Source organism: Stegodyphus dumicola, chromosome 11, assembly GCF_044657685.1.
Source record: "Stegodyphus dumicola isolate Sdum_Otavi_A_Nest chromosome 11, ASM4465768v1".
Taxonomy (NCBI): Eukaryota; Metazoa; Arthropoda; class Arachnida; order Araneae; family Eresidae; genus Stegodyphus; species Stegodyphus dumicola.
The window spans coordinates 110,642,413-110,669,937 of NC_140778.1; the positions used below are offsets into that span (position 1 = coordinate 110,642,413).

Consider the following 27,525-nt stretch of genomic DNA (forward strand, 5'->3'; position numbering starts at 1 on the left):
TTTCTGCGAGTTATTAAAATTGGAAATAATTAATTACAATATTTATGAAAATTTTCGAAAATAAAAATACAAGTAGTATTTAAAAAGTACTGCAAAACTCATTTTTAAGTAGAAAAATTATTCTCAGATGAAATCCTTTCAATTATGCAAAAGGACTTTTTTACTATTTGAAAGGTTCATTTGAACCCAACAACTGAAACTAACGTATCCCCAGTTCATTGATACCAACCATTTTGTTGGTATCAATGAACCCACTTTCTAAAAGCATTTTTGTCGATTACTAAGGGCTAATGAACAGGTGTTGAATTCTCAAGATGAATGTTGCCGAAACAGAAAAAAGTGTACTTCAGAACATTTTGTAGTAGCTCAAACAAAGTCACGGACCTGATCTATACTGTAGTCAGGGAGAAATTATTCCCCTTCCTTTTCTTTCAAAAGCTGAGTTTCCAAACGCACAGCGGGAGGCCGTTGCTAAAAGCTGTGGAACCAGTTTTATAGCTACTTTTAGCAACTTGTGAGCTGTTTTTCAGATAACACAGTAAATCTCGGGGAGGGGGGATTTGAAATCATGATCACTGCCGGTACAGCAGAATTTAGGTACAGCAAAATTGTAAAATTCAGTGAAGCATCAAGCAATAAAATTTTAGAATTTTGGGGGAAGGGCACTTGACAACAGAATTTATTGCGTACAAAGTCAGCAAAATGCATAGTGCCGTACCTGATTCTTGATACAGCAGTATTCATTACTAATAGCAAAATTGTTTGAGGATAAGTTCGAAAAAAGGTTTTCTAGTTGTTACCTAAAATCGGTAAACAATAATCTTTGAAAGATTATTCGATTATATCGTTACTAATATGGTAAAAATTTGAAAAGCAATCAGAAGCCGTATCTCTAGGGTCTTCACGTCACAATTTATTTTTATTTGTTCGGATATCATATTTAGATCTCTCTTCCTACAAATATGTATCTTCGTACGTATAAAGTATCAAAAATAATAAAAGTAATTAATAAATTTTCTCTAGTTGCCCTGAAAACTACATCTGAATATAAAGATAAGAAAGACATCAGTAAATTGCTGTTGTTATTTGCTGATCATAATGGTAATCAACCGAACGTGATCACATATACCGTCTTCAAAACTTTGATTTTTATCAAGCTTCATATAAATACTAGGTTTTTTTTTTTTAGTCACGTAACTTGGCATCCTAAATTTGAGATGACAGATGAAATAACACTAGTTCTGAATTAGCTCACTCAGAAAGTAAAATTTTCTCCTTCCCGTCAATATAACATATTTATAGCTCCCAATGATGGCGATCACTAACTAAATATGTTATGGATTAGAAGCCTATTGCACTCCATAAGTTTTTCTTTATTCGCTTTATGTGCATGCATGCTTGGTTGTGGAAGAAATTAAAAAGCTCTTTTTTGTTTTACTTAGATTATTCGAATGTATACGCCAGACATTTATTTGTTGAACTGTAATTATAATTTGGAACGTGGTGCTAGAGCCGTTGGAGCCGAACCGAACGCCAGTTTGTTTAGAATTATAGAGTTTGATTACACCAAAGCAGGTGAATTTGGAAAACACCAAAATCGGTCATGCATCCAACTCGTTCATCGAGGCTTGAACTCCGGATGAACTAATAGTGTTCGGCGGCTCGCTTGCTAGAATTTAGGGAGGAACCGATTGTTAGAATTGCGTTAGGCTCTTTGGATGTAGCAAAGCCACGAGGGTTACCTTCTTAAGATGGCAGGCCTTCGTGGAGGAATTTTCTGAAGGCTTAGATTAGGTTATTATGGCAAAGCACAGTAGGATGCCTTCATGTTGAACTTTCTTAGTGAAATTGGCTCCCCATACACGTTACACATGGAGAAAATTATGAAAACGTCCATGCAGCTGGCCCGTTAGCCTTGATTCGAATCCAGGTCGGAACTACCAGTGTTCAGCGATTTAATTCCTCTACCGCGGGAGGGCCTAATTGCTGAAGGGAACTGGCTTGTATTCATGTTACACACGGTGAAAACAAACAATGCAACCAGCTGATTCGTCTGGCATCGAACCCAAACCAGTTCGAACTTCCAGTATTCAGTAGTCTTAACCACTCGGCCACTGGTGGCGTGTGGTAGGAGCCACAGATAATGTAATGAGTAGCAAAAATCCCTAATAGTGGCCCTGGTTACTAGTAGGATTGTAAGTATATTGGTAATCATCCAATCTACAGCAACGAAAAATCCCTAATAGTGGCCCTGGTTACTAGTAGGATTGTAAGTATATTGGTAATCATCCAATCTACAGCAACGAAAAATCCCTAATAGTGGCCCTGGTTACTAGTAGGATTGTAAGTATATTGGTAATCATCCAATCTACAGCAACGAAAAATCCCTAATAGTGGCCCTGGTTACTAGTAGGATTGTAAGTATATTGGTAATCATCCAATCTACAGCAACGAAATTTCGGAGTTTAATTGTAAAGTCAAATGCGACACTCCGATAAACGTGGTATATGTAGAGATGGAAAAATTTATTATTTAAAATACTTGTATTTATTAGTAAACATTTTAATTTATTCTTAATTTAGCGTTTAAGAATTCTAAGAGAGTTATCTGAGTATTTATTCCTCCTTTGGTAATCCAATAAAATTGAGTAAATTTATGTTCTGTAATATCTTTGCGTGTTATATACATAGTTTTTTTTTTCGTTCAAAGTTAGACAAGTTTACACAAACATTACAGGTCGAAAAGGAAGCTGGTCTGCGCCCGGTGAGCCTGTCGGCAGCGTCGCAAAGTGTAATTTGACTAACGAAAAGATCATGCTTTGGATCTGGTGAGATTGCTGTGGTATTATCCATAAAAATGAATCTCTCCGTTAGTCGCACTATGGCATCACATAAACGTCAGCTGTGCGCCGCATAAGCTGTCTCAAGCAGATAAGGTCAGACATGTTCGAGCCTGTACTATTCTTCTCGAATATCAACGCAAAGACAAAGTTCTGGACCAGATAGTCACTTGTGTTGAAAAATAAATTTATTTCAACAACATAGGCCAAAAATTTAGTTGATCTGCGCCCGTGAGTCTGTCGGCAGCATCGTAAAGCGTAATTTGACTAACAAAAAGATCATTCTTTTGTATTTGGTGGGATTGCCGTGGTATTAATCACAAATAGTGTATGGAAAAAGGTAAAACCCTTGACAGTAAAGGATACAACGAGATGCTAGTGCATGTCGACGCTGCTATCAAAGAAAAGAGTCGAATTGAGTTCCGGCGCAGAAAGGTAACGTTCCATCAAGATAATAAATACCATATGTGTCTGCATTCACCGGCTGGCCTCTGTACGGACTCGAAAGGGATCTTTCACCACACCCACCATATAACCCTGACAACGCACGTTCGTACTTTTACCTTTTTTTCCCACTTGCAGCTACATCTTGCTGGTCTTATCTTCACTTCTGCACAAGACGTCCGAAATGAGGTGTACCTGTGTTTGAACTCGAGCCACCAAGTTTCCGGGCCGAAGGTTTTGAAAAACTACCAAAAAAATTGGCAGAAATGCATAGGTTTTTGGTAGTGATTACTACCCGCACTAAAGGTACTGACTGCTTTTTTGTTTTCATAACTTTATGAAGAATGTTCGTGCTTAAAATTTTCGTTACAACCATTAAATTCTGTATTTTATGAATTCCTTCCCACTTCTCATGTATTTATCAGCTGTACTTTATGAACTTGATATTCCTACAATTATCAGCTGTACTTTATAAATCTGATATGTAGAAACGCAATTTGATTTTATGCATTTCAGTAACAAGTGAAATCTTTAAACTAATCGTTCATTATAACACTTTATGTTGTTTTCATTCAAAGCTAAACTCAGATAATGTGCCGAGGTTGAACTACCAGTAATAGGTGACTTTAGTGCTTGCCCGCTAGAATTTAGAGAGGAACTGAGTGCTAGAATTTGGGTTAGGCTCTTTGAATATAGCAAAGCCACGAGGTGGCAGATAGCAGATGCTTTCGTGGAGGAAGTTTCTGAAGGCTTAGTTTAGTTTATAGCAAAGCTCCCCATACACGTTACACACGGGGAAGATTATGAAAACGCCCATGTAGCCAGCCCGTTCGCCTTGATTCGAACCCAGGTCGGAACTACCAGTGTTCAGCGAATTTAATCGCTCGGCCTCGGGTGAGCCTGATTGTTGAAGGAAACTGGCTCGTATTCATGTTGCACAACAGGAAAACAAACCATGCAGCCAGCTGGTTCGCCTGGGATCGAACCGAAACTAGGTCGAACTTCCAGTAATCAATATTCTTAACCACTCAGCCACTGGCGGCGCGTGGCAGAAGTAAGATCCACATATATTGTAGTGAGCAGCAAAAATCTCTAATACTGGCCCTGGTTACTAGTAGGATTATATATTGGTAATCATCCAATCTACAGCAATGAAATTTCGGAGCATAATTGTGAAGTTAAATAGGACACTTCGATAAACGTGATAAAGATGGAAAATTTTTTAAAAAAGGAAACTTACTATGCAAATACATGTATTCATTAGTAAACATTTTATAAAATTTATTCTTAATTTAGCGTTTATGAATTCTCAGAGAATTATCTCATCGGATTATTTTTTTCTCCTCTGGTAATCCAATATAATTGAGTAAATTTATGTGCTGTTAATATCTTTGCCTGTTATGTACATAGTTTTTTTTTTTTCGTTCAAAGTTAGATAAAATTGAACGTACGTTACACTGAAATTACTTTGTCTAGAAAGTAAGCCGCTTGGGTAGAAACAAATGTGAGGTTTTATTTTTAAAGACATGAGATCACTTTCTGTAAAGTAATGTTATAAAATTTTGAATTTGAAATAATCGTACTTCGTTTTTAGTAGCGCAGAAGGATAAAGATTTAATGAGAATATCGCAAAGCATCTTTTTAGAAACGCTGTTATAATTTTGCTATTTTATTTTTTTATGGTAGGTAAAGGAAAAAGGCAGGCTGCTAAATACGGTAACAGCACATTGCTCTGTTTCATATATAGCGAATCCACTCTGAAATGAGGCACGAAGCGGTAAAGTAGCTGAACACCAGTAGTTCGGTCCGAGTTTCGAATCCCGCGAAGGGACTGGTTGCGCTTTCGTGGTTTTAGCCTGTGTAACGTGTCTAGGAGTCAATTTCCCTTAGAAAGTCTTCCACGAAGGCATCCTTTCCCTTAGGCAGATAGATCGTACCGGTGTTTATGTTATCAATAGTACTGGTTATTTTCAAAAATGATCATCCTAGAAAGGTGATTGCCAAAAAGTATTATTATACGTTATGCATGAATATACTCCTTTTAGTCAATCTAACATATATAAATTACTAATGCTTAAAACAAATTCAATTTTCAATATTCTGTTTCCTATTTGTTCCTGATCAATGAAACAGATTCATACACAGCAAATCCAAATGCATCGCTACAGGAAGATGATAAACCAGCACAGTACGCAATTACAGTTATATCCGGAAAAGAGTAGATATACATATAAATACATTATATATATACGATATACAACGATATGCAATATATTTATATATATATATATATTATCGTTTTTTAGGATGTATCTATAATATGTATCATTTTACTTTACTAAAATATAATATTCAATTTTGTAATTTAGGAATTTCTGGTTGATCTTTACAATATGGTAACTGGTAGTTTGGCGACATTTTGGAGGCGATAAAGGTTACTACCTGGGACTTTGGTAATAATGTGAGCAGTACTCAGTTCCGATTACGCATTATTTTGTGTGGGGGAAATGAGAGATCATGGGATATGTCATGTGATATTAATGGACGAATTACGGTTCTTTAATCGGAAAAGGGGGGAATTTGGACAAGTATCTGTGGATGTACATTATTTTGTATTAAGCTTCATTGTGTGTTGTGTGAAGTAGGGTTGAATAATTTTGGGATTGTATGGCGCTGTCTAAAGTGAATTCGAAATTTTTAATACGTTTGTGTGATAATTCAAAAGAATTGGTTGAATGGTGCATGAGTGTAGGTTTAATCGCGGATAAGTATGAATTTCCAAAATGTGGGAATGAAATGAGATTGTGTGAAAGGAAGGATATTACTGATAAGTTTGAATGGCGGTGCAAGAAATCTGGTGAAAATGCACATTTTGTGAAACGGAGTATAAGGAAGGGTACGTGGTTTGCTGAAAGTCGTTTGAGTATGGGTGAGATTTTATTGATTTCTTATTATTGGGTGAATAGATTACCAGTTGACTATTGGATTTCGGATTTAGAAATTAGTAGTAGGACTGCAGCTGATTGGAATTCTTTTTGTAGGGAAGTGTGCGTGGAATTTTGCGAAAATGATATGGGTATGCTTGGTGGTATGAATGTGATTGTGGAAATTGATGAGAGTAAGTTTGGGAAGCGGAAGTATGAGAGAGGTAGGAGAGTGGAAGGAAAATGGGTGTTTGGTGGGATTGAAAGGGGTAGTAATAAATGTTTTTTTAAGGTTGTGCGAGATAGAAGTAAAGATTGTTTATTGAGTTTTATAAAACAATATATTTTACCGGGTACTATAATTATTTCAGATTGTTGGAAATCATATCAATGTTTGGAAGATGAAGGGTTTCAGCATCTTGCTGTAAACCATAAGTATTATTTTAAAGATCCGGAAAGTGGTGCGCATACCAACACAATAGAGGGCACCTGGAGTGGTATAAAAAGCGCCATTCCTAGGCATTGCGACAAGGAGAATTTTGCTTTTTATTTAGCGGAGGAAGTTTGGAGGAAAAATTTGGAAAAAAAAAATCGTTCAGTAATTTTATTGAATCCATAATAAAAGTGTATCCACCATGTAAGGAAGATTCGGAAGAAGATTAGGTTAGTTAGACTTTGTTAAGAACGTGAGTAGTATTCAGTTCTGATTACGCATTATTTTGTGTGAGGGAAATGAGAGATCATGGGATATGTCATGTGATATTAATGGACGAATTACTGTTCTTTAATCGGGAAAAATCTGGGAATTTTGTATTTGGTTTTATTCTGTGTTGTGTGAAATAGTGTTTGTGAATTTTTGGATCCCATGGCCGTAAGTAAAGTGAATTCGAAATGGGTATTTAGTGGTATTGAAAAGGATAGTAAGAAATGTTTTTTAAGGTTGTGCGAGAGAGAAATAAAGATGTTTTATTATGTTATTTATTTTACCTGGTATCTTGCTTTGAAAGATAAGTATGATTTTAAAGATTCTGAAACAGAAGGAAGAAAAGTGTATCCGCCACGTAATCAAGATTCTGAAGAAGATTAGGTAAGTTAGTATTTTTAATTATTTTTATGCATTGTTGTAAATGTAAGGTGGAAAGGAATTTGGTATTATTTGGAAAATTGTTATTAGCAATGATTTAGTTTAAAGTAATTAGGATTGTAAGGTAATTTTTATTAATTTAATGTATGTCCTCATTTATATTTTAAGTAGTGTTTTTGAATTTAATTATATTTTAATGAAATGATAGTTATTTTGTTAATTTTATGTTTGTAGGAATTTGGTATACGTTTAAGTTGAAATAAACGTGCATGGAAATAATTTAAATATTTTATAATAAGGATTTGTAATGCTTGCGGTATGAATTCGTTGGTGAGGTGTATAATGTAATAGATGATTTAGAGGTAAAAGTTTTTGGATATTCTCAGTGGCGTAGCAAGCGTAACTGGCGCCCGGGGCAAAATAACTTTTTGGCGCCCCCCCCCCCCACAAAAAAAAACTTTCAGTAATATAATGTATAGAATATATTCGTAATAAGAAAATAATGCAAATAATAATAAAATGCTGAATCTGCCATAAAATACTCAAAAATATATAAAGATTAGTCACTACCTAACTGCACTAGCCTTGGATTCGGAAATGTACCTGTGTCGGCGGAAAAATCTGACCTACGATGATCTAGAATTAGTTAAAAAGGTGTTATTTATTTTACATATTTATATAAGTGTTTTTAAAAAATACAGTTTTTAAACAATTAAAAGTTTAATATACATTATAGATACACAGATATGTGGCAACTTACCTACTACAACTCAACTCTGCCAGTCTGATAACCCATAGCAACCAAAAACAAAAATAATATTTGTTTCATTCAATTGTTATAATTGTTTAACGATCTGTCTCAAAAAATTGTACTACCATAATTGGTGACACGTATTTATTACAAATGGCAACCTTCAATGTTGCACAAGTATGGAGTTTATATGTCTAAATTCTGAGCAGCAGTAAGTTATCCAGTGTGATGAGATGCACATAAGACATTCACTTGTCATTTCAGGCTTTTTGCCGCATTCCGGTGAGTCAACATATTTCTGTCATAATTTCAGCGAATATATGTATCGTCTGCTGCATTTGAGCCTCCAATTTCTCTGATTTCGAGTACCAAGAAACTGTGTCACTATATACATATTCATTATTTTTCTATACATATTATTATTGTGCATATTTGATTGAGCTAAAGTGGTTGACAACGATGCTGCTTCGCAATTGGCGAGAGTGGCAGTTAAGCCACCGCCTTTTTCTTGCCGAGACCCATCGTTATGGTTCATTCAATTGGATGCGCAGTTGAGTCACATTACTGCCGACGAAACTCAATTTTATACAGTGATCGCTGCGTTAGAATCAGAGGTACAGCAATCAGCTCATGAAATAATTTTGAATCCATCGACGACGGACAAATACAAATCTTTAAAAAAAAATTTAATTTCTGTTTATGAAGAATCCGAGACAGTTAAAATCGAGCAGCTGTTGCATGATTTACGGTTGGGTGATATGAGGCCTTCTCACTTGCTGTCTAAAATGTCAGATTTAGTCGCCGGTAACCTAACGGATAACATTCTTAAAACATTATGGATGAATAGACTCCCATCTAACATGCAAACTATTTTAGCGGCCAGTAGCGAGCCACTTAAAAATCTTCCCGAAATCGCTGATAAAATTCACGAGATGGCCATTCCAGCGCAAATACACGCAGTGCAGGCTCCTGGTCCAGGTATTGTGGCGTTACAAGCTTATATTGATGATCTGTCCAAACAGGTTGCTCAATTAGTAGTCATCCAAGCTGAACCTTTTCAGCGCAACCGCTCCGCATCACGTGGTCGAAATACACGCTGTAGCCAACTGAGGAAACATTATCAAAGCCCTCCTCCGAGTCATAATAGTCATAATACAGGGAAGACCCAATCCTCCTAGTCCCATGACCATATGATTATGAAAGGTCGACCTCTTCAAGACCAAAAAAAAGGAAAGAAGAGAGAAAAAGAAGCTAATTATCTAAAAATAATTGGAGGTTAATTAACGAACTAAAAATAAGGAAGAGACATACAAACAACGAAGCACAACACCAACATGCAAAATCCAAAAACAATGAAAAACCCCACGAGCAAACAGAGTGGCCGAAACTCTCAAGAAATATTCATTCACATGAATTTTCGGAACAGGCACAGGCGGTCCAAAGCCATCGAGGAATTCCCAATTTAAATAACCTGCAGAAGGTCAAACCGAATTCCCTACAGTATTACTTTAATAGCATATTATTTGTATAATCATAATTCTATTTAAACTATTAATTTATTTTAAAAATTTACTTTAATAGTCCTACTACTATCTGAATTCAAATATATTAATTATCCTTAATAATCATAGAAAAAAAGCTCCAGGACTGCCAATAACCGAAACTGGAAAAATTTAAGATTGCCATGTATCATATTAAAACCCTAGTAATTACTCCATTAAGAACAGAATATAAGAAAAATTTTAAAACTTTAAAATTTCAGAACATTTTAAAATCAAAAACTACAATTAAAAAATACAAAAATTCCATAAAATTTAAAATTTAAAAATCAAAATCCTAAAACTCAAAACCACTAATTTCGATAATTTAAATCTGGTAATCCATCAGGATTCTCAACATTTGCAAGGCCATATCTATGTAACAATCAACTGCATCTCTTCGAAATACCGCATGTACAAAACATCCACAATGCATTAAATAAAACACTACACAGAAAAATTTCAAAATTTTCGTAGTAAACCTATAAATACTCATAACTGAAAATATAATACATATAATCAAAAGATAAATATACACAATACTAAACAAATATTCCAAATTCAATATTAGAATTGATCAAATCCATTGCACATTTAGAATATGTTTTTACGATTTTCAAGTTCCATGACTTATCTCCCAAACATTTCTTTCTCAAATTTTCCAATAAGGAAGATTCAAGAAGTGATCTGCGTTACCAGCTTGATGGCAATGACCACACAAGTCTGAATTTTGTAAATTAAATCTCGAGAGGCACGCGGGAAATCTTCCATGCCCAGTTAAAAACTGGTTTAAATCAATATTACTAATTGGTCGCATACCATTTTGAATTTTAATAGACTTCAAAAGACCCACGCACCTCTCTGATTCATTCCATCTAGTAGTATTCCAAATATCATTATAAAATTGTTCATGTTTCTAATTGCATAACTTCTCAAACCAGAAATTTCTGTTTATATTCACAATCATCATTAGTGGTCGCCTCTTTAGCCAGCACGTCGGCCCTTTCATTTCCAAAAAAGCCAACATGTGCTTTTATCCAGTGTAAATGAATGCACATATTCTGCATCAAAAATTTCAATAGACATTTAATATCAAATATAATAAATTAGTAGGACGGGCCGAGGTCAAGGATTGAAGCAAAGACATACAATCAGTATATATATGAATAGAATTAACACAAGTCAAAATTTTCTTAACCCATTGAAGGGCTATAAGTAAAGCACAGCATTCCGATTGAAATACAGAATTATAATTATTAAGCTTATATTTTTTATTTTCAATTTCAGTTCCATAATGATAAATCACAAATGCTGCACATCATCTTGCCTGGACCCGTCAGCATAAATATCCAATTCTCCGACTATTGGGAGTTTACAATCAAATTCAAAAACACATAAATCAGAAGGATGTACCAAAATATTATTAATTCTTTCAAACATATGCCTTGTAATCAAAATATCTTTATACAATTTAAAATCAAGTCTACCAGTTCTGAACAAAAATTTTTCAAAATATCATTTATATAAAATTGAAAGAGGCGGCGTGCCGGCTAGAACGCAGAGCACCTCAGCTGAGACAGTACGGAAACATCTTGTAGTCATTAAGCACCAGCTCCTCTGTATCGCATCGAGTCTGTTCCTCAACCTGACCAAATCCCCGGCACTGGATCCCCAGGCACCAATTCCATAGAAAACCCTAGGGATAATTACATTATTCAGAATATCTTTAAGAATGCATGATCTGTTACAAAGTGTCTCACTAGAAAATGGATCTCCTGTAAAACATTAACATATCATCTGAGAGCCGATGAATTGTTTTAAAATGATCTGCGAAGGTCAACTTGCAATCAATCTTGACTCCCAAATATTTAATAACATCAACAAACTTTATTCTTTTTCCTTGATATCTAAATTGTGGAGCTCTCACTTTGATCCCAGCCCGCGGGAAAATGATTGCAAAAATTTTTCTAAGTTGAATTCAAGACCCTCGCCGATTCTCCAGTTTTCCAGTTTTAACATAACATTCTCAAATGATTTCTGGAGTTTTTCCAATGATGCAACATACATCAGAACAGCAAGATCATCTGCATATGCAATAAAGTTAACATAACTGGGGAATTCCAAAATAAGAAATTTGTTTAATATGATATTCCAGAGCAGGGGAGCACTGCAGGAGACCTGCGGACAACCAATGGAAATCTCTAGTTCTATCTCTGCAGTCTCATCCTTAAAAGCATTAAACAAGATTTTGCGATTGTTAAAATAACTCCTATAACATTGAATCAAATTCCTTGGAAATTTAAGGTTAATCATGGTTTGTAAAATAGAGTTCCAGCACACTGAATCGAATGCAGACGAAACATCCAAGGACAGCAGCACTACGTGATGCGAACTCTTATTGCTTCTAATAAAGTCAATAGTATCATATAATGCATCATATGTAGAACAGCCAGTTGTGAAACCATACTGTCGCCGACTGAGTATCATTCTACTATTCAAGCAAAACTTCAATCTCTCAACCAAGATTCTTTCATACACTTTTCCAAAAACACTCAAAAGTACAATTGGTCTATATCTGTCATTCTGCTTTGGAATTAAAACAACTCGACCGATTTTCCAATTTCTTGGAAACACATAAAATTTAAAACAGTAATTAGAAAGCAATATAAAAATATCCAGATATGTAAAAATTAGAATGTGAACAAATATAGGATTAAAACAGTCCGGGCCCGGAGCGCTTCGACGCCTTATTTGTTCAACTGCACTTCTGATCTCTGCCTCTGTAATTACAGCGTCATCCAATGGCAATCAGAAAGTCTATCCTCATCTAATGAAATATCTTCAGGTGCTCCCAATTTGAGTGATTGCAAAAGCTTCTGTCTATTGAGTTCAATCAAATTGTCAGCGTGTTGAGGATTATACAGAGCAACAGCACGTCTCACTTTTTCAGAGGCAATTCGATAAAAACCATTATAATAATAAAGATTATTAAGAAAAAATTTCTTCTTAGTTTCAAATTTTGTCTTCCAAAATTAGACGTTTATAAGTTGCCAATTCTTTTTTATATGCAATTTTCCTTTTATTACGTATATTGTCCGTTAAATTCAAAATTTGCAAACTTTTCCTCAAAGCACGTATCCGGCGTCGCATACAAGTAAGTCGTGGAGTCCACCACGAAATCTGCTTACTTCCCTTTTGTTTTGTTCGTAAGTTCTTTTTAACATCGATAGACAGATCCTCAAAAATTTTTCATATCAGAGTCCTCACACTTCAATTAACTAATTTAAATTTCTGCATTATTGGAGCAATTTTGTAACAATACCTTGTAATCCGGTGGACATCTCTTGTTAAAACAATCTTAGGAGCACAATGAATATTTTTCATCATAATTCAACTGCAAATAACGATGATCACTAAGACTCTCATCCATCAGAACTTGCAGAGCTCCAGAATTGATAGACAAACCTGGTGAGGTCATAACAAGATCAGTCTATACCTCACCGATGGTAGATTTGAAAGTTGCAGGAAAACTCAAATCATTTAGTAAAATTATATTATTAGAGACGATAAAGTCAAATACCAGTCGCCTTCTTGCATCAATATCTCCTGCGCCCCAGCTTGGATGTTTAGAGTTAAAATCACCGGTAACAATGAATTTATTATAATTTTTCATGACCGGGTATTTGTTTTTACCACCACAAATTTCGAAACAAGGCAAACAAATGCCGCCCACCGTGTCGTTATAACGACCAAGGAAACGAGAAGGGCCGTTGCTTGAAGTTGTGAACGACAGCGGCTGGAATTTTGCACGCCTTTTTCTCATCGAAAAGAATTCGGACTTAAGTTTCTTGTCGTTCTTGTTTTTTGATGTTTCTGTCGTTCCACCACACTTTCACGAACAAAAGCGCCTTACCAAGTTACAACTTTATGTAGCAAATGGAACTCCTATTCAAACTTTTGGTGAACGCCTGATATCTGTTGATTTAGGATTGCACCACAACTTCCAATGGCCATTCACTATTGCTACTGTTTCAAGTTCTATTATTGGCGCAGATTTTTTTCAAAAATTTTCTTTGCTTGCCGATCTTAAAAATCACCGTTTGATAGATTCCACAACCAACTTAACTTATCCGGGAGTAATTCGCAATAGTCAAGATTTGAGCATTAAACTGATTTCGGGTAACTCCCCCATGGCATCAACTTCTCAGAGAATTCCCTACAAACACGCGCCCAGTTATGGGTATTTCCGAACCCAAGCAGGATGTATTACATTATATTGAAACTACCGGACCTCCGATTGCCGCTAAACGAAGACGCTTAACTCTGGACAAGCTTAAAGCCGCCAAAGAGGAACTTCAATACATGATGGAACAGGGAATTTGCCGTCCTTCAAAAAGTTCTAGGGTCAGTCCGCTCCATCTAGTTCGGAAACGAAATGGTAACTGGCGCCCGTGTGGCAATTATCGCCAGTTAAATGCAGCTACAATTCCTGATCGTTACCCAATCCCTCACATTCAAGGCTGTATGCAAGTTTTCGAGTGAAAAGCTATTTTTACAGCCATTAATCTTGAGCAGGTGTATCACAAAGTTCCCTTTAAGCCAGCTGATATTCCAAAAACTGCGGTTATTACGCCTTTTGGACTATTTGAGTTTCCGGTCATGACTTCGGCTTATGCAATGCTGCTCAAACATTCCAACGCTTCGTGAAGCAGGTGCTAAACGGCCTCGACTTTTGTGTACCTTATTTTGATGACGTCTTAATCGCCTCCTCTTCAGAGCAAGAATACCTTTCACGTTTGAGAACAGTTTTTGAACGTTTTCAGAGGTACGGTGTCAGTCTTAATCCTTCCAAATGCGTTTTTGGCCAGTCAAGAGTATCCTTTCTTGGTCATGAAATTTCCTCTGATGGGATTCGACCCCTTCCAGATAGAGTCACCGCTATCCGCGATATGCCCGAACCATCTACAGTGAAGGACTTACGACTTAAGAAGATTTCTTGCTATGCTCAATTTTTATCGACGTTTCTTACCTCATGCAGCAACCATACAAGCACCTCTAAATTCCTTTTTGGTTGGAATCAAGAAAAACGATAAACGTGTTATAACCTGGACCGCAGAATCTCGCGAAGAGTTAAAAAAAAGGAAAAATGATTTAATTTCGGCAACAAATTTGCAGTATCCTTCCGCATCTAAACCATTATCACTCTATGTTTATAAGGTGAGGGACTCCCGCTTTCCTAGCATGCTTTCGTGGTGTAGTGGTTCTACACGCTGGGCCGGTACTCCAGAGTTCCGCGGTTCGATTCCCGGCGAAGGCGTTGCATATTTTTCATCTCTACTGCTTCCAAAAAATAACCTAATATCTCTACACGTTGACGCATCAACGACAGGTATAGGAGCAGTTTAAAAAAAAAGGTCAAGAATTATGGAAACCACTTTCATATTTTTCTAAAAAACTCTCACTAGCAGAAACCAGATATAGCCCTTACGATCGCGAATTATTAGGAATTTATGAAGCTGTCAAATATTATCGGCATATGCTATAGGGACGCGTTTTCATGATCTTCACAGATCACAAACCCTTAATCTATACTTTTCAGCAGCGTTCGGATAAAGCTTCTCCTCGTCAAATGAGACACCTAGACTTCATAGGGCAGTTTTCAACAGATATCCGTTATATTGCGGGTTCGCAGAATATTGTAGCAGACATCTTGTCTCGTATTGAAGAACTAGCCGTTCCTTCGCCAATAAACTTTGCTGCCCTTGCGGATGAATAACACCGGGATTCAGAACTACAAACCCTCTTGAAGAGGAAATCTTCCACCAATCTCAGCTTGCAGCCTATGCAGCTGTCACCTGGAAAATCACTTTATTGTGATGTTCAGGATTCAAGATTTCGACCTTATGTTCCCTCCGTGTTTCGCCATGCCATTTTTAGTCAGTTACATCGTCTGTCACATCCTGGCATCAAGGCTTCAAGGAAACTGATATAGCAAAGTTTCGTATGGAATAGCATGCAAAAGGACACAGCCAACTGGACACCATCATGCTTGGAGTGCCAAAGATCTAAAATTGTCAGACACACCACCAGCCAACTTAAAAATTTTAATTTGTCCTCATCTCGCTTCAATCACGTGCACCTCGACTTGGTCGGGCTCTTATATTTATTATTAATAATATAATACATGAATAAAATTAATTATTATGTATACATTTTTCTTACCTTGAAAATTTAGAAGCAAATTTATCATTTACTTCATCAAAGTCGATCCTTTCAAATTTTTCTCTTTCCACACTTAGGGGATCTTGTCCCACCGTTGATTGTAAATATGTGAAAATTTATTTTAATTTGCTGAACGAACGTTCATAGTAAGAAGTATTTAAAGTGCGACTCTTAGGTTTGGAAAAACATATTCTCTATAGATCTGCAGTGGAGTTTTAGGTTCTTTTTCTTTTCTACTACGGAGTAACGTCATGCAGTCACATTCACTGCTCAAAACAATTAGGGTGTATTGTGGGTTCGGTATGAAATAACCATATAATCGATAACATTTTTGAACAAAAGAAAATAGAAGAGCTTATAAAGGAAAATTATAACGTTTACAACGTTGGGAATATGCAAATTTAGTCTGTGACGTCGAAAACTATGCGTTTTAGATAAGGAGTAAGGAACGACCTGCAGTATTCCTTTTTGTAATAGAAGATTAAAAACAATTCACATGCGTTGAATGCTTCGTAGCAGTGAATATACGACGTCTCAGCAAGATGACTTAGTTGAATCAGTAGCCAGGAAGGTCACCAGACGTTTACAGTAGAGTCAAACGCAATCCATTGTAGCGGAAGCGTTACTAATCTCAAAAAATGTCATTTCCAGATTATGGAATCGGAATTTGGAAACTGGATATATTTGAGAAATTCGGGACAAGGTCGTGTTATCGTTTTAAAATAAAAAGCGAGAGATATACGTGCATTTCGTTTAAATATATATCTCTACTTTGGAGAAATAAAGAAGTCAGAAAGAACGTTTTGGTTGATGTACTGCAAGCATTTTATTACACAAATCAAGAAAATAAATAATTAATTATATTACAATAGTTATTAATTTTAAATATATTTTCCAGAAATCGATCAAAATAAAAACTGAAATTTTCCGGAAAATCTTGTTTGGAGACCATTTGGCGCCCCTGTACGAGCGGCGCCCGGGGCATCATGCACCCCCTTGCCCCCCTCTCGCTACGCCACTGGATATTCTATTTATTTTATATGTGGAAATGTTGATATTTGTAAAGGGTAAATACTTTTCGCGATCATGTAATTTCATATATGTTCTTTTTACCGGGTTTAAAGATTGAGAAAATTGTCATGTATTTTCGTGAAATTTTTTTAATTTATGAGAAAAAAGCAGTGTACATGGATATAGTGAAGAGTGTGCGCAATGCCATTTTTGTGCAATTCTGGGATGTTTTTTTAAGTAAAAATAAGTCGACGTGTACATGGTTCAGTGATATTTTAATGAAATGATAGTTATTTTGTGAATTTTATGCTTGTAGGAATTTGGTATACGTTTAAGTTGAAATAAACGTGCATGGAAATAATTTAAATATTTGATACTAAGTATTTGTTATGCTTGCAGTATGAATTCGTTGGTGAGGTGTATAATGTAATAGATGATTTAGAGGTAAAAGTTTTTGGATATTTTATTTATTTTATATGTGGAAATGTTCATATTTGTAAAGGGTAAATACTTTTTCGCGATCAGGTAATTTCATATATGTTCTTTTTACCGGGTTTAAAGATTGAGAAAATTGTCATGTATTTTCGTGAAATTTTTCTAATTTATGAGAAAAAAGCAGTGTACATGGATATAGTGAAGAGTGTGCGCAATGCCGTTTTTGTGCAATTCTGGGATGTTTTTTTAAGTAAAAATAAGTCGGCGTGTACATGGTTTATGTGTATTGTTATTTTAAAAATGCGTAAGGAGGATGGTATTGTGCAGTTTTTCCTAATTTTGCAGTGAATATTTGTCATGATTAAGCAGTTTTGTTTGATAAAATTTCTAGCAGAAGTGTAATTCGGCTAGTAGATTGTTGGAAGAAGTGTTCAGGAGATAAAAAGAAAAGAAACATGTCTTTACTTCGTGAAGACAAAATGGCGGCGGGGGAAAAAAAATAGAGGGTTGCTGTAGGAGAGTTGGTCGCCAAATTTTCGCCAAAAAATCGCCAAGTTACCATAATGTAAAGATCAACCGAATTTCTTTCCCCTTATCATGTATTATCAGCTTGTACTTTATAAACCTGATACTCCTTCAATTATCAGCTGTGTTTTATAAACCTGAAACATAGAAACGCAATTTGATTTTATGCATTTCAGTATCAAGCCAAATCTTGAAACTGATTGTTCATTATAACACTTTATGTAGTTTTCATTCAAAGCGGATCTCAGATAATGTGCCGCAAATTATTTCCACACTAATTTTTTTGTGCAAATAATACGTCCTGCTAGTGTTTTTGTAATAAAATGCATGTTATTAATTGATTTCGAATTTTCGTTGCATCTTGATATTGCTGCCAAAGATATTCAAATTCAAGAATAGTATCTTTTACTACGTTTATGTGTATGGATACATAGACCATTTCTCCGTGTACTAGAAAAATTTTATAATGATTTATCCACTTTTGAAGTAAAAAAATAATAGTTAGGAGTGTTATATGATTTTATAATACAAGTAAAATATATATATAAAGCTCTGGAAAGTGCTAACACATATTTATGGAATATTATGGATGGTAATTTATGAAATATTATGGATGGATGAGTAAATTGAATATTATGTGCATGCTATATATGTATACACATATCATCAAGTATAAAATCATTTATATATAATTTTTATGTCGCAATGAAATTACCGAAATGCTTAAAAATCTAGTATTTTTAAAAACATTTTTCTTCCGCAGAATAACGGCAAATTATGAAACATTACGCAACACTGAAAAGCGTGATGAACAAATTTTGCGAAAAGAAATAGCGACTGCTGCACGTATCTCACAGATATCTTTCATTCAACACAAAAGTGGAAAAGTTCTGTTCCTGTTCAAAACATACCCTGCAGTCTGAGTCACAGACGGAAGAAATGACAGCAGGTCCTTTTGTTCAACTGATGGGATGTGTTTAAGTGTTTTATGGCTTACTCACTTTCCCGCCAAACGAGTACAGAGGAACGGAAGCGTCGTTGCCATAGTAACCAGGCTGTAGGTAGTCTTACAGATTTGAGTCTTTATCACTCAACGTTCGTAGCGCCATCTGTTATTAAAACTCGACATGAGAAAGGCGTATTAAACGCTCGTAAAGGATCGCAGATTCTTTCGGTCCTCTTTCTTTTACTTTTCTCGCCATTTCATTTTATTTCTACATTCTGTAATTAATATAATTTGTAATTTATGTAATCGCAATAATTTCTACATTATGTAATTGCATGCTGTAATTAATGAATTAAAAGTATTGTGAACACAGAACAGTAACTATGTACTCAAACTATAACTTGATTATAATTTACTTTTCCTAAGTATATATAATTCTCAAATTTTTCATGTTATAAATATTACTTATGTTTCGAAAAAACTTAATTTGAATAAACAATGATAGAAATATGTAAATTTTACGTTTTTATTTTAAAACTCTAACAACAAATTTGACTAAAAATCAAATCCAGTTATTATATATTTACTTGAGCACAAATTAAAATTAACACATAAAAGGTAAAACCTGCAATGTAATTATGATCAGACATTAAAGTAAACTGTTTTCTTTTCCATGGAGAGCTAGCCACGCCCTCCACTTGTTTACTTATCGTTTCGCCATCTCATATAAGTTAATTACGAATATCAGTTTTATTATTACTATGAAAAGGTAAATCTGAGAACTATATATGTTTCTTCGTGTACTTTACACAAAGAAAATACTCAAACTCTTTCTTGAAGGCCTTTGAAACACACATTTCGATTATTCTACTTGTTTATGCACGTTTTAAAATATTCTTTTACATGGACATGAAGTCAGAAATGTAGACATTATTTCGCTGCAACAATTCTTTGCCTTTTAGGCCTTTCACATCTACGCATACAAAATCAGAAAACACACTGAGAACTTGAAACCAGTGAGGTAATCATTTTCTTGCCCTCACGTGGCGTGGCTTATTTCCTTCCCCCTGCTTCACTTTCTTTGTACTCCAATAGCAGGGATGCCATCTCCATGTTTTCTAACCTCCTTGGTTCCAACAGCCTCCCGCCATCTTGTTGCATGAGGAGAGCAAAGAACACCAGAAACAGTTTCCAACATTAGTTTGCCTCCCTTTTGGAGCAAGAATTCTGATGCTCTCCTCCCCCACTCAGCCAGCAGAGCAAAATCATCCCCCCCTCAGCCGAGAAAGAAAGAAAGCCCAGAGGAGCACGCTGAAATCGGTACTCCCCCCCCCCACTGCCAGCTCTTTCGAAGGGTGTATTTTTCGTGTCTTTGGTGTATTTAATTATGGCAAAGCACATTAGGGCTATCTGCCTAAGAGGAGGGATGCCTTCGTGGAGAACTTTCTAAGGCAAACTAGCTCGTATACACGTTACACACGGGGAAAACCACGAAAACGCCCATGCAGCCAGTCCGTTCGCGGGCTTCGAACCTCGAACCGAACTACCAGTGTTCAGCGAATTTACCGCTCGCCCGCTGGTGGGCTCGAAGGGTTGAAAAGAAGAAATTTTTTTTATAGACCCTAAGGCATTTAGGTCTGATTCACCTCAGGTATACAACTACTTTGAGTTTTGACCTGTTCAATCTGTGCCGCCTATGAAGGCCATTCACGGTTTTTAGTACATTAAGGTGCTACTGCACCTCGCCCGGGGGCGTGACATTAGAACAAGGTGCAATCATTCCGTGGCAAAGTCAAGCTGAATATACAAAAATTAGGAAATTAGTACTTGGAAAACAAAATCATCCAGCATTCAAGTCCATGCATGATGCATTCCGTCAGGATAGTAGCGTAAGGTTACTGAGATAGGGTGCGCAGTCCAGCAGGTAATCAAGAGTAGAACCACAGCAGTGGGCGTGGTGAGATCACAGAATACGCAGTCCTTAACACATATTAATTAATTCAGTCTCTAGCCTGCTTCCAGGCAAATAGCCAATTTTGGCAGTAACACAGTCCTTGGTTAAATAGAGCACAAAACACTACTTCATATGTACACTATTTACTTATTACATCACCACCGCGCATTATGGTAAATTGACCGAGGTCTCTTCACCACGCTGTCCACCGTAGGGCCATAATTACCGAGTTCTATTAGCGTGTGCACTGGAGAATTATCCATTTTTTCGAAGAAGTTGTGCGCCTCCATGAGGATTTGTTCAGGAATGGGCTTTATTTTCAAGTCTGCGTGAATGATGCTATTTCGTACAAACCAGGGCGCGTTAGTGATGGCTCTCAAAATTCTGTTTTGAAGGACCTTCTAGTTTTCTTCTATTCGTCTTATTGGCAATTGCCCACGCTGGGGCGGCGTAGAGCATAACTGGCCTAATCATAGTGAGATAGATCATGTGTTTAGATTTTAAACTCAATTTCGATTTCCTACCTATAACAGTATAAAGCGACATGAAAACTCCGTTTGCTTTATTTACTTGGTTGGTTACGTGCTCATTGAAGATGAGCCTATCATCTAGGGTAACTCCCAAGTACTTTGCGGACGAGCAAACTGGAATCACATCATTCTCTATATTGATATCCGTGTTCGAAGTGACATTTCTTCTGTAGCGACGGAATTGGACAATTTTACATTTCGCGGTATTAATTTTAATTCTCCAAAGTTGACACCAAGCAGATACTATGTTGATGTGAAACTGTAGGTTAGTAAGAGAAAATTGGGGGCTTTTAGATTCCGATAAAATCCCCGTGTCGTCTGCATATTTCAAAGTTTTAGCATTCAGTGAGTTGGGTAAATCATTAACGAAAATGTTGAATAATTTTGCACCAATAACAGACCCTAGCGGGACGCCACTGGCAATGATTTTCCTTATGGAAAGGGAGTCTCCAACTCGCACCTGGAACGTTCTTTTTAGGTAGGAGATGATTAATTTTACAAGGCTGACAGGAAAAAGAAAGTTATTTAGCTTGTAAATCAGTCCTTCGTGAAAGACCTTGTCGAACATGGACATTATAAGAAATAGACTAACCCAAACGGGTTTTCTCCCTCGTCTGAGGCGTTGCCGGCTGTCACCTTGATCACATCCGGAGGAGTAGGGACGACCTGCAGAAATTTAACATTGGTTGCCTATTGCAGCGTGTATAATTGTCAAGAAAAGCTGGTTCTAGCACCTCATTTCACAAATTAGAATTTCTACATATTTTTATTTTTGAAACTGATATTGATTTTTAAAAATTTAGCATATTTCTCAAGCATAATTTACGTTCCAAATAATTATAAAGCAATTGCATGCTTTCAGGACTGGATACTTTTTTAGCTTTTCCTATGTTGTAAGGAAATTTGTAACTACTTCTTTTAGAAAATAATATTTTAAATCTGAACTAATAGAAAATTTCAAACAAACAATTTTCTCTTGCAATTTTTATGTTTTTTATTGGTGTAAATAAATAAAAAATACCAAAATATTTAAAAACGAATTTTTGAAAGTTTTGTTTAAAATTCTAAATTGTGCTGCTTTTTTTAAATTGTAGATGAATATTATAGCACAATTTCTATAAAGGAATTTTTTTTCAATTAAATTTCATAATACATCATAGTGATAAACACTTTTGCCTCCATAAAAATGTTTATACATTTAATCCTAATATTTAAATTGTATTTAACCATAATAATTAATTTTGCTTGTGTCTTATAGTGATTATTTTTTTAAATGTATTTTTAGTTCTGTATAAGATTTTTTTAATTTACTGTTGATTTAATTTATTAGCCTAAAGGGCCTAGAAAGGCTGTTAGTTTCGAAGCGGCATTTTGAGCTGTTTTACTATAAAGGTCCTTGTCTCCTTGCAAATTGTTGTTATTAAATATTATCCCCCTGTATTTTATCTAAAGAAATTAAATAATGAAGAATCTGCATGAATACATGTATGTTTCTCGCACTGTGACAAAAACGAGGGTATTTAGATCCATCAAATTTTGAATAATGTAATCCTCCACCCGAACATGGGCATCTGGACGGCCAAATTTCGAATTTGTTTTAATCTATTTCATATTTTGTAAAACGTTAACGAATTTTTCATTAACAAACTCAACGAGTTCAGAGCGAGCACTGTATGGAAAATAACAGTTTTGTCTCTGCGGAAATTCTAAAGATATGCTATTTTCAAATGTATGTGGTTTACGGGCGAAGAACATGATATTTAATAAATATAGGTAACACACAAAACTTTAAAAAAAGGTTCCTTTTGGTCGTAATATAAAATCCGAGTGCTTATAGATTTTATTTTACCTTTTTTTTTGCCCTTCATTACACTCAGAAAATTTTATGCTCCGAATTTTATAAATTTCTAAAATAAATATTCCACTTTAATGTTAATAAGTTAATGATGATACAATCAAATAAATTATTGTTTTGTAATGTTATTATAGTTTTGAAAATCACTACCTGAAAATGGTCATTAAATAAAAAAAAAATATCAAATCTTGTTTAATTTTACCTTATTTATTTCAAAGCATCACGTACTATCAATCTTATTTAATTTTACGTTATTTGTACGCAAAATTAAATTCATAAATTTTGTTCCTAGTGTTTACCGTTTTAGCAAAGTAAAGATGTTTGTACAAGAGTTACGCGTGAAAAAAATGCGCGAAATGCAGTAAAAAGTGCTTTAATGAGATATTTTAAATCCTATTTGGAAAGAACTGTGGCAATTATAATCTCATGACTATACAACGTATCACATTTAATAATTAAAAAGAGTTATGTGATACAAACGCTGTAGGTTTCAGCGTTAACGTAAACCAAATTGTCCCTACTCTTTCTTGCCGACATGTCGGTGACGCGCGCCCCGCCCAATGGGTTAGTCTATTTCTTATAAGGTCCATGTTGTCGAAGGCCTTCTCAAGGTTTATGAAGCATGCTGCCACACCAGTCTTGTGGCAAAAAGCTCTCGTGATAAACTCAGCGATATTTAGTACTTGATGGGTTGTACTGTGGTGTTTTCGGAAACCAAATTGGGCCAGGTCTATCAGATCCAATCTTTCTAGGTGGTCTGTAATACTGTTGTTTAAAGCTTTCTCAAATATTTTTCCGATAGCCAGAAGAAGGCTAATAGGACGATAACTGTCTCGAAGTGAGGGGTCTTTCCCCGGCTTCAGTATAGTGATAATAATCGAGTGTTTCCACTGCGAAGAGTAATAACTCGTCCTGATGCAAGCATTAAAGATGTTTGTACGTAGCACTATACACCTCGGAGGGCGGGCTTTCAGAGCACGATTGCTGATCCCGTCAAACCCGTGAGCTTTCTTGGTATTGAGATGTTTAATGATAGTATAGACTTCTTTCGGTGAAATGAATTTTATATAATTCGTATTATCTCTGTTTTTGAGCATGTTAACGACATTTTGAACCTTCTGTTCGTGCTGGGGGTTGGTCGAGGGGTTGGGCCTAAATGTTTCCTCAAGTTTCTCTGCGAACACATTGGCTATGTCTTGTTCAGAATAGTGGGTGGATTCCATGTGACTAATTGGAGCAATGTGATACGTCCTATCTTTTTTCATCGCATTCACAATTCTCCACATAGAGCTTGTATCAGTGCTAAAATGCTCTAAAGATAAAAGATTATCCCAATTACTTGACCTGAATTCCATGATGCCGGCCTGAATTTTCCTGTTGTGGTGGTTCACAGTCCTTTTAAGTGAAGGGTCTCGCGTAACATTAAGCTAAGTTTCGTTTATTATTATTGACTTAAGAAAAATATCGGATGCTTGTCAAATACGGCAATTTGGATGTTCGGTGGTTACTTTATTCTGGTAGCTTTATTTTCATTTTGTGCAATTTTTCTGGAAACATTTTTTTTAACACTCGAATCAATGGAGTTGGTTATGCTCGAGTTTCTGGAATTCTCCGATTTCTTTGAAGAGAAAGCAGATTTCTGAATATATGAGTAATGCTGAGTTTATTCAATGTCTGATTTTTTAAATGAAAGAGATCGCTATGTACACGGGCAAAGCTAATGTAGTGCACAATGCCGAGGTTGTGCGCGATTCTGTGTTTGTGCAATTCTCAGATTTTTTTTTAGTGAAAATAGATCGATGTATACATGGGTAAAGCAAATGTAGTTCGCAGTGCTGAGGTTGTGCGCGTTGCCGGGTTTGCGTAGTTCTCTGAATTTTTTAAGTGAAAATAGTTCGATGTGATAACGGGCAAAGCAAATGTGGTGCGCAATGCCGAGTTTGTACAATTCTCTGATTTTTTGAAGTGAAAATAGATCAATGTGTACATAGGCAAATACAGTGGGGTGCTCAATCCCGAGGTTGTGCTCGATGGCGAGTTTGTGCAATTCTGTGAGAGAAACGAAGGATGTGCCTTTATCCATTTTTTGCAGCAATTCCACTTTTTGTTTAATGGACTTCGAAACATACTTTCGCTTTGTAGATCCTTTACATATTAGTAAATATATATCGGAAACTCTATTTGACATAATCGAAAGTTCAAGCGTACTTTTATGAAATTGCTCTAACAGTCTGCAAAAAATAATAAGCCGGATCCAATTCGAAGATTAAGGAACAACGCAATCTGCAACATTAACTGAATTAGATAATTTTAGCTTAGCTTATACCGCCTGTTATACATTAAACGCGCATGCGTAATTATACATTAAATACGTTATACATTAAATTATACGTTATACATTAAACGCGCATAACGTATTATGCGCATGCGCACACGCATATTCGCAGCCGTGAAGGTCTTAGGCGCATGAGTAAACGCCTATGCGCATGCGTCAAGTCTACGCATGCGCAGAAAATTTGTAGCTTTGAGGTCCGGATTATAGATCATTCCGGATTATGGGTGTCCGAATTAACGACTTTTGACTGTACTTCATATTTATGAGTAAATTAATTCAGAGCAGTTTAGTATATGGATTTGGGTTAGTTTTTGTAATTATATATAAACAGTGTATTTGATAGTTGCAACATTTTGCATATGTTAAAAAAATTCAGTCAACTCGATTCATTTTTTTTATATGTGCATATCCTAGTTCATCAAAAGTTTGAATAGCTGCTGCTTGTATATTGTGAATTCACTATTAATTAATAGCTTTAAAATGTGCTCTCTTGATCATTTAAATGTATTTTATGCTGAGAAAATTCATTTGAAATGGCTAGAGATTTATTGTTTTAAAACTTTGAAGAGTGTTTTTGAAAAGATGTTACTATGTTTTAACTTCAGCGTTACTTTGTTGTTTTGGCAGTTTGCTTAAAACTGTAATTAAAACATTATTATTTTTCATTTGTGAAGCTTTATTTTCAAATTCTGATATACTAATATAATACAATTACGTATATATAACTAATATAATACAATTACGTATATATACAACTAATATTATTGGTTTTATAGATTTAAATAATAAATTTAAATTGCACTGTTGAATTATTTGCTAAACAAATCTCTAATATACTAATTTATTTGAAACTTGCAAGATACATAGCATGTTATGTTTAAAGTTTGGTACATTTTAATAATATTTACTTTTAAAGACAAATTACTGACTTGAAGAAAAATGAAGTGATAAGTAGTAACTTGTATGCAGATAATATGGAATTTTTTCCCCATGAATATTAGAAAACTGTAAGGCAACATTAAGAATGGCAACTTAAAATATTAAATTATGAGATTAAAGCATAAATTCCTTTTTGAGTTAGTACAGTACATCCGGACGACCATTATCCGGAATGATCTATGATCCGGACCTCAAAGCCACAAACATTTTTTTTTGTTATGCGTTTACGCATGCGCGTTTAATGTATAACGGACGGTATAAGCTAGGCTAAAATTATCTTTAGTGATTCTAAGGCATTTCAGTTAATGTTGCAGATTGCGCTGTTCCTTAATCTTCTAATTGGATCCGGCTTATTATTTTTTGCAGACTGTTAGAGCAATCTTATAAAAATTAAGCTTGAACTTTCGATTATGTAAAAAAGAGTTTCCAATTCTGGAGCTACCAAAGGATCTCCAAAGCGAAAGCATGTTTCGATGTACCGCTTCCGATAGTGAAGAAAGTAGCAGAGTGTGTGTGTGTGTGATTATGGCAAAGCCTCGAGGGTTATCTGCCTAAGGGGAGGGATGCCTTCGTGGAGGACTTTCTAAGAGAAACTGACTCGTATACACGTTACACATGGGGTAAACCACGAAAACGCCCAAGAAAAGAACAGAGAGGTTATTGAAAACGAAAAAATTTCGATTCACAAGTTAGTTGGTATTCTCGACACAGCAATTACAGGACTTGAACAGTGGGACTGAACAAGAAATTATGTCTGTTTATAGAATTAAAGAGAAAGTATTAGCACAAAAAACGAAGCAACTTAAACAACTTACACTGAAAGAAATGTTTAATAAAGTAAACAAATAAATATTAAGCTTTTTTTTTTTGTAAATTTTTAAACCCTTTAGATCATAATTGTTCTTTATTTCATAAATTACGGTTTCATATTTTTAATTTTATAATTTCTTCATGCCATCTTACCAGATTTAAACTGATGATCTATAATCCGGAAAAATCCCTAATCCGGAATCGCCGAAGTCCCGACGAGTCCGGATTACGGGCTTTGTACAGTATTGATGATTTTAACTTATTAACTCCTGCTGTTAACCTTCCAGGATGTGTATACATTAGTTAGTCTGGAAACAAAAGTAGAAAATTCTTAAATTTACATAAAATTTTATACTGTTAAACTTTGAAATAAATAAATTATT

General features: G+C 35.4%; 1 protein-coding gene across 4 annotated transcripts in view; it reads right to left on the reverse strand.

The window, feature by feature from the left end:
• Positions 1–27,525, reverse strand: part of LOC146994239 (clavesin-2-like) — a 92,902-nt gene that overhangs the window by 47,856 nt on the left and 17,521 nt on the right. For 2 of the 4 annotated variants that reach the window (XM_085827092.1, XM_085827093.1), the window contains exon 3: positions 10,039–11,276. The exons of the other annotated variants lie outside the window; for them this stretch is intronic. In XM_085827092.1, the coding sequence (XP_085683218.1) occupies positions 11,148–11,276 (129 nt within the window). In that variant the 3' untranslated portion in view covers positions 10,039–11,147. Of the gene's footprint in view, positions 1–10,038; positions 11,277–27,525 lie in introns of those variants that run through there. 4 annotated transcript variants of the gene reach the window in all.